This window comes from Populus euphratica, unplaced genomic scaffold (assembly GCF_000495115.2).
Source record: "Populus euphratica unplaced genomic scaffold, PopEup_1.0 scaffold297.1, whole genome shotgun sequence".
NCBI classification, from domain to species: Eukaryota; Viridiplantae; Streptophyta; class Magnoliopsida; order Malpighiales; family Salicaceae; genus Populus; species Populus euphratica.
This window is the reverse complement of record NW_011500180.1, coordinates 240,752-249,832: the sequence shown is the minus strand read 5'-3', so window position 1 is coordinate 249,832 and position 9,081 is coordinate 240,752. Positions and strand designations below refer to the sequence as shown.

General features: G+C 30.7%; 1 protein-coding gene across 1 annotated transcript; it reads left to right on the top strand.

Moving 5' to 3' along the window:
- Positions 1-6,211: 6,211 nt before the first annotated feature.
- Positions 6,212-7,489, top strand: LOC105111506 (sequence-specific DNA binding transcription factor). The gene is made up of 2 exons (XM_011006877.1): positions 6,212-6,378; positions 6,732-7,489. Exon 2 carries the CDS (start codon positions 6,733-6,735, stop codon positions 7,291-7,293), a length of 561 nt encoding a protein of 186 aa, XP_011005179.1. The 5' UTR covers positions 6,212-6,378; position 6,732; the 3' UTR covers positions 7,294-7,489.
- Positions 7,490-9,081: the final 1,592 nt, after the last annotated feature.

Sequence of the window (9,081 nt, the reverse complement as noted above, 5' to 3'; positions counted from 1 at the left end):
AAAGAGAAGAAGATATATATATATATATATATATATATATATATATATATGACAAACAAAAAAAAACATTTTCTTTCGGATAGGGAGAGAAAATGCTGATTACAGGGTGAAGTGGCACGTTCACAGGAGGTCAATTGAAAGGATAGCCGTGACTCACGGGGGCTGATCCTTCCTCCGCTCATCTGCTTGGACCACCTCCCTTTATCATTATCACACATTTTCAATTAAATCCTGACATAATTTGCATGGTCCCTCTTTGCCCATGCATGCAAACTACTTTTATTGCATAGATATATAGATATGGGAAGCATGATTTAGATTTATTTTTTATTTCATATTTGATAATTCCTCTCCAAAAAATAGCAACACGTTTAATTATACGTAGGAGTTTTTTGGCGTTGGTATGTTTAAGATTTAGCGTGTTCTATAAATTAATTAGTCAAATTAATTTGGATTAGCCAGCTCTTAACTCATGCTTGGATTAATTGCTATTGTTGTTGTTATTATTATTATTATTATTAAGAATTAATAAGGGATACAATCATTAAAATTCATAACAAAACAATCAAATACATCTTCGCACAGTTGGAAACAAAACAAAACTTCGTAGAAATCATTTTGAAGTTACTGTTCATCAATAATATATAAGTGAATGTATTGTTCATCAAATCATACACAAGCTGTACGTATGAATGTCTTGTTCATCAATAGGATCTAAGAGTAGGAACGGTAGTGGTTTTTGTTTCTTGACAATGAGGCCCACTAGCTAGTGAACTAGCATAGAAATCCCACAACTTAAGCTAAGCTACACATTCACTTCTAACAACTGTGAGTGTTTGTCTTAAAGAGAAAGAAAAAGAAAGATAAAGAGCTGTTTGATTGAAAGACACAGTGATGGACTTCAGGGGAACAAAGGCAAAGGCTAAGCGCATGCGCCTCTCGAGTCTCCTTATTTTCTTCTCTAATCCAATGACAAGGCTACCATTTTTCCATTTCAGGTCCCACCCAGTATTTATATGCTTTATTTATTTTCCATGGAAGCACGAATATAGCACCCACATTTTATGTCTATTTTGGAAGGTGGGGGTGAAATAATGGTAGTGATTGTAGAGATGCTAATGAAGTTGCTGAGGTAATGGTTATTAAGATGAATGTGATGATTAAAATATTTAGATAATATTGAATTACTGTTAGTAAAGTATTTTATAAAACTTTGAAAATACTTTCCAAGTAAATAAACTAAGTTTGAAGATTAATTGTAAAATATTTTTTATTAATCGGTTTTTTTATAAACTATTTTAAGAAAGCTTTTTTAAAAAATATTTTTCAAAAACAAATAGTGAAAAATCTAAAATATATTCTTATGTTAAATATTTCACACCAAACAAATATATTCTAAAAGACTAATACCGGTTATAACAATCAACGAAGCAATAAAAAGAAGATATGCAATTTACATCTATTAATGATTCATTAGGTATATAGTTAATAGCTGCATTATATATATATAAGCAGAAGATATGTATACGTGTATATTTAATAATTGAAGAAGATCTTTGAGAGAGCCTACACAAGGCCATCCTTTTAAAAACCCCATGTGGAGACCATGTGAGGATTTCTTTTCTCTTCCCAAAGCCCACCTTCATGCCCTAAAATTTCTCTTATGTGGGTCCCTGTCCCCCTCTCAGCACTGCCATGTTTTCCGGATTCTGCCAATTCTCTCTCTCTCTCTCTCTCCAAATCAGCATCCTCCGAATGTGGGTGGCGAAGACATGGAACTCGAAAACCAAATATTGGATTTGGAACAATAATATTAATGATTTTTATCTTACTCAAAAATATATTGTTGTCATATTATTGAAATTCCACGATTTATTTTATATTGCATAGCATTAAAATGGACCTCACCCATTATGCTGTCGTGGAATAGAACCTTAGAGAGAGTTTGAAATCGTTAAGTTGAGAACTCAAACTTAAAATTACTTCTACTTCTACTTAATGTTGAATCTTACTCAAAAATATATTGTTGTCATATTATTGAAATTCCACGATTTATTTTATATTGCATAGCATTAAAATGGACCTCACCCATTATGCTGTCGTGGAATAGAACCTTAGAGAGAGTTTGAAATCGTTAAGTTGAGAACTCAAACTTAAAAATTAAAAATCCCCGAAATACAAGTGTATAACTACCATACATGAGAATACAATTTTAACTTGAAGAGACACTTTTTCTTAATTAGTCCATAACATAAATTAAAAAGAAACATAAATATATGTATATATAAATATCAATAAATTAAAAAAAACTAATATTTTTTTTATTTGAGGAAACGTCACTTCCTAGAAAGCTCATTTTGTGAGCCCAAGTAAGTAAGTAAAACTTCGGCTATCCCAAGCTCTTACGAGAGGTGCACATCTTGATTTGAACTCGAGATTTGCTGTGCAGATTTCAAGCCCTTTACTACCACGTCACGCATCTTGGGGACAAAAAAAAAACTAATATGCACTATAGAAAATTGCAAATCACTAATGGAATATTTTGTTGGTATTTAAATATTGAATTCATCAGAAATAAAATTACTAATGAAATAATGGATGAAAACATGTCGTTAGAAAACATGTTGGTGATTTCTATCCTATTAATCATTCCATCAGTAATATAATCACCAATGAATTCACTAATAGAATTAACACGCTAAAAAAAATTTACCTGCATTAATTCTCTTGGTAAATTCATTAGTAATTATGGTATATTATTGATAGAATAAACTGTTGGTAAACCTATATGTTATTATATGCATATTACTGATAGAATTAATCCGCCAGAGAATCACTTCTAATAGTAGTAAATTTTGTAATTTTTTCCCATCTCTATATAATTCTTTAACGGACTTAGTCTGTTGATAATTATGATGGTTTTTTAAATTTTATTAGTAATTTAATTGGTATTATATGTAATTATTTAAATAAAAAATAAAAAGAACAATTCAATTAAAAAATATTATTAAATACAATCTATCTATTTAGTTGACAAAAGCTAGAGAAGAAGATGAAGGTTGATCTTTGCTAGAATTAAGAGTTCGATGAAAGGGAGCACATGTACTAATGAGAGTTGCTAATAACCACCCGATGACATTTAATTTATCCCTTAGTTGGGTCATATCAGTCCCAAGTTAGGTCATCTCAGCACTAAGTTGGGTTATCTCATCTTGAACCTACTATCATAGAATCACTTGGAAAATCGGTGATTGTTGGCTCGATCCCGATTACAAGGTTTCAATGGTCGAGACACTACAACTTATTCATTTATTATCGGTTTGTAGTGTTGAAGATAATGTAAATTCGATTTCTATTAGGTTTATTGATAAATCCAGCCTTAAACTATAAATTCAAATAGAGTTTTGAATGGGTCAAATGATTATCTCTGTATCTCTCATGTAATCAGGTGTTATATGTTTGCTGAAAAAAATAAGTCCACAAATATAAAAAAAATGAAAACTTCAAAAAATATTGAAATCTAACTTACTAAGAATTTCTAGGCTTGACCATCCACAAGTTATTGTACCCCTTTCTATTTGTCCTCCTTCCATATGTAGATTTCAATAAAACACTTTCTTGGTCTTGGATCATGCCTAAGCACTGTAACCTGCAAAATCATTAGTTAAATATTTTCAAACAATACAACAACTAAAAAAAAATTATCATATAAAACAAACTCTTACCATTTGCTTTGCATGTGAACTGATTAAAATGGATTCGTTAGTATGCATGGTCATGGAACCATAATCTCTTTAATCTAGCTCTTTGAACTGAATTGTGATTGTCTTAAGAAATGCTCAAACATCATGTGCTAGTTATAAGCATCCTACATACCTTCCAAGCATGTGAAGGTCTAAAATCTCTTCATGTAGCCACGCCTTCCTAGCTTGTAAGAACTTTATCTCTTATATATTTCTTTGTTTTTTTTTAAATAGCATATAATTATGTGCATATTAGAATTTGATTTCTGTCAAGTATCTTTTCCTTACTATTTTTTTTATAAAAGTCTTTCAGAATGAAAAAATATTGACAAATTCTCATTGCATTTACAACCATACTCTTATAATGATTACTATTATCATTTACAACTCCATGAACATTACTATAACTACAAGTTGACTTAACTATCATTTCTATCATGGTCTTATAAGGAACATAATGTTCTTCATGTGCAAACCAACATAAATATTTTTTTTATAAACTTGTTTTGTAGAAGATACATCGTATAACATTTGAATTGAGAAATTTTTATTTTTATACTTCTTACATGAACATTTAATACCATCTCCACTAATATTTTTAAAATAAGATCGAGTATAATTAATAAAACCCTCAACCATTTACAGTAATATTTCATGCATAACTTTTCAGATGAAACTTAATACATCCAAGAATAATCATCTTTTACTTATATGTAATTTTTATGGAATATTGATGATAATATGTATTAATTAATAATGTGAACTAAATATATTATTGTTACCCAACTAATTAGCTATTATTGATTGAAATCAAATTTATTCAATGTATTTTAATAGTATTCTTTAATCACTATCAATTTTCTTTAAAAATTCAAATTCGATCCTCTTATTCCCTTCATGTAAAAAACTTATTGTCCATTCAATAATTATACCATAACCGATCTCACTCAACTCATTATCTAATTTGATAGTGAACATTTATTAATAACCGACTCAACTCATTATCTAATTTGATAGTGAACACTTATTTAATAATTCTTCATGTAAAAAACTTATTGTCCATTCAATAATTATACCATAACCGATCTCACTCAACTCATTATCTAATTTGATAGTGAACATTTATTAATAACCGACAATTTATTATGATTTGTACACCCATCCCATAATGGTTCGTTGAATTTTTTAAAAGTTCAAAAAACCTAGATGCAAATGCATTTGACTCTTTATCTACAAAATAAATTCCTTCAAATTTTTCTAAATTTTCAACTTAATAATATAATTAATAAAATGTGAAATATACTTATTAAATAACCCATTATTTATTTATTATGAAATGCCTAAATTACAAAATGAAACTCAATTTCATCAAATAACAAGTAAATATTATTTTTAAAAATCTTATACAAATCTTAACATGTACAAATCATATATTTATACAACAAATTTATATAGAAAAAACTATAAAATAAGTAAACACACAAATAAACTATATACACTGCATAAAAATGCTAAAAACTTTACATAAAAAATGGGTTACAAAAAAAAATAGATAGGTTTGCTTACTTGATGTGATGAATCTTTAAAAAAAAATAATTAGAACAAGGATATTGATAGACTAACTGTTGGGGTTACCGAATTTGTGATGAAGAGAGCTTGATTTGTGATAAAATGGAGCGGGGAATATGTTGTTTTACATAGAAGAAGATAGGAAGAAAAAGAAGAAAAGATAAAGGAGGGGAAGAGGGGATTTAATAGGTTATAACTTAAATTTTACCGATGAATATTAACGACAATTATATTTCATTGATAATTTCATATATTGACATGTCATATTTCATAACTAAAATAACAGAGGAATACTTGTCATTTTTTTTTTAATTCCCTAATTTTCACTTGTAATTCCCTCTATATTTATGACAAAAAATTTATGTCAGTGAATATCAATGGAAACAATAATGTTATCTTTGATCGGTAAATATCACCGTAATTTATTGATAATATTTTTTTTATATTTAGTAATTTTCTGATAATGATACAAATAACCTTATTACCTATATATAAAAAACGGGTCACTTTATCCTCTCTATCACTTCACAAAATTAATCTTATTGCTATTTAATTTGATAAAAACTCGCTTGTCTTAATTACCGGTATATCTTTTTTTTCAAGAAGGAAAATTCCATCAACTTGGTGCAAATTTGGTAGATAAAGAAATCCCATGTTTCAATTTTTCCACGTTTCACGAAGTAAAACCATTAACTAATTAAGTTTTGTTTGTCTTCTTTTCCTTTTAGGTGGCCATTAGTTAATCTCATAATTCTATAAATCGAAATGCTAATTTCTTTTTATAACCTCAAGGGTTTGTGTGGTGGGCCATGACCACCATGTGCCTGCATGTGCTGTGTCTTTTTCTCCGAGGCCCACTGCTACTTTTCTTTTGAGCAAATAAATGGAGTGTCTTCACATTCTTCTCACATCTCACCCTATCTTTCTCTCTCTCTCTCTAACATCATTCTAGGATTCTGATACATACTTTCTTGGATCTCTAGAACTGCACCAGTCTGCAACTTGTCTCACTCACCTCTCATGATTTTCTGTGCTCTTGTTCTATACAAGAATTAATTTTATCAAGGTATGCTTCAAAATGTTATAATATATATTGTTGCTTCAACATTGCATATCATGTAGTTCCAATGACATGAGTAGCTAGATCCATCAACTGCATAAATTCACCTTAAACATGCCATCATCTTCTTTTGGAAATACCTTAAATCTTTTCCCATTTTTCCTTTCTTTTTTTGATGGAAAATATATTTGCCTTTTTTCAAAAAACATTATTATTTCTGTGATATGCAATTCTCTCTTTAGTTGAGAATAATAGTTGGAAGAAAAAATAAAGATGCAATTCCCATTACATATCTCTCTGAAAATCTCAGAGAATTGAACTGATCACAATCTTCTTGTACTGTGCCTTATTCTTTGCAGAATGCGTGCTCCTAGTTCAGTACTCAAGCAACAATTTCTCAAGAAATGGATAATGGGTCTCCAAGTGTTTGGTTCTTCAAAGCAGAACATGAGCATCCTGGAGAGAAAGAAGGCAATAAGGCTATCAGCAGACATTGCTTTAGCTTCTACTAGAGATGGAAGGACTTGTTGGAGTCGCGCACTCATTGCCAATGCTTCAAAAGAAGATGATAAGAAAGTCCTTGTTCAGCACCTCTTAGCTCCTGAGAGTGAGAGGCTAAAGCAAGCGTCTATTGGATTGGTCATGGACAACAAGAGGGTTAGATGCAAAAAAATCTTGAAGAGGAGTTGCTGCATAAAGAGAGTAAGAAAAGGTGCGCCTCAAGTTGTTCTTGCTAAATCAATCGCTAAAAGGATGGTAATGAGAAGAAAACAAGTATTGAAGAGTCTTGTGCCTGGAGGGGAATTTATGGATGATATCTCTTTGATTGAAGAAACCCTAGACTACATAGTATTTCTTCGAGCTCAGGTTGATGTAATGAGAAATGTTGCTAAAGCTACAGAAGTAGTCAACGGTAAATAGGAACATCAATGGAAGACTATAGCTACTTTCTATAAATTCTAGACGTTATATTTATTTTAACTTCTTGTTTTGTTTTTTTTTTCCCTTGGAAGACTATATATGAAGAAAAACCCAGAAGCTGCTAATATAGGTAGCAAGGCATATTGTACAGAAGAACCATATTTAAATCAATCAAGGCTTTTGTTTCCCTCGTCTCTACTTGCTAGCCTTAATTTATCAGTCTACATTAAGATCATGAGCTAAATCCCTGAAGTGCTTTCACAAATTTTTAAAGCTCAATTATGAGGAGCTAGCCAGCAATATTGCATTGTGCATAGTTCTTCTATTTTTCTTTGTACTGACGATGTTTCTTCTTTTCATTTTCTTGTTCATGGTTGGTTGTGCTCAATACGCAAACAAAGGTAAAGAATCCTCAACCATAAAGGAATCGAAAAGTACAATCTCTGTTCAAGAACATGACTACATGAAGAAACTCATGGACAATCCATATCTCATTCACCAAAAGAAAAAAAAAGGCAAAGAATAAAATTATTCAAAGAAGGAACTTCCACTATGACTTGTACTAAGCATGCTCTTGAGAATATATTGCTTCAAATTCCACTTTGATTGTCTTTTGATATTGTTTCTGAGCGTGCCGTTTCAGTAAAGGGAACTAGGTACATCCTCTCTATTGTAACTTACAATGATATCTTACCATATGAAGTGTTGCTTAAACAGCTAGCTGTTCGATTCATCTGTGCTTATTTTGGCCAAGGAGGTGAGACGATTTTGCATCATTGAAGAATGTTGGAGAGAAAGTTGTACTTGACAAGAAAACAAAGAATGGCCAAATTACTACACCCGTGCAACACCCTGAATACACTATATTAATGTGATGGTGGCAGCACCAAAGATTTTAAGATGTAAGAATTCATAAAAAAATAGTTCATGATGAGGCAAATGATTTATAAATATACAACGGTATACATGAAAATTATGGTTTATAAAAAATTTCAGCTGGTTGTTACATGAAAAGCCTCATCCTTGCTTATTAACATGGGCTGAGCTGCTCTAATGACCTGGTCAACTATCAAAATGTGATCAGTTTCCATTGGTTAGAATGGAAATCAACCCATGACAGGCACTATAACTTAGCAATTTTTTGAATCTGTTTTGTCATCTGGGCTAAAGAAAGGTAACACTGGTAACCTTTGAACAGGCCAATGATAAATACATGCATTGATATATAAGATGGTAATTATATGAAGATAAAAGCAACAAGCATCGACCTTTCTCGTTCAGATTTTTTTTTTTTTAAGAATAACGTGCAACTAATTGTATCGAGTTAAAATTAAAAGATGGTATAAGGGCCAAGGAACCAAAGATGAAGAGAAATAAGCACAGGCATCAAATGTTATATGAAGCTATTTAACACACAAGTCAACAGTGGGAACTGAAATTAACAACAGTTTCTTTTGCTGTTAATTTCAGAGTACGAAGATGGCAATCCATAACAATTTATGGAAAGTAAAGAACATCACAGCAAGAAGCACCGGATTACGGGCCGGATATGTTGTTTTGCATGCATTCAAAATTTTCCCAACAGTCATATATATCCTGTTGTTTTAATAATCTTAGAATAAGTTATAATTAATTTCATGATTATAGCAATTAAAAAGGTTATATCACAACTAATCAACAAAGTAGTTGTATTCAGATTAGGAGGTTGTCCAAATGACAAGAATATACTGGTAATTCCTTTCGGCTTTTGTTTTTTTCTGGATGTAATTAAGAGTTGGTTGGCCAATT

What these genes read in the sequence shown, in the direction of transcription:
- LOC105111506 (XM_011006877.1), top strand. Translation starts at nt 6,733, where the DNA reads ATGCGTGCTCCTAGTTCAGTACTCAAGCAACAATTTCTCAAGAAATGG.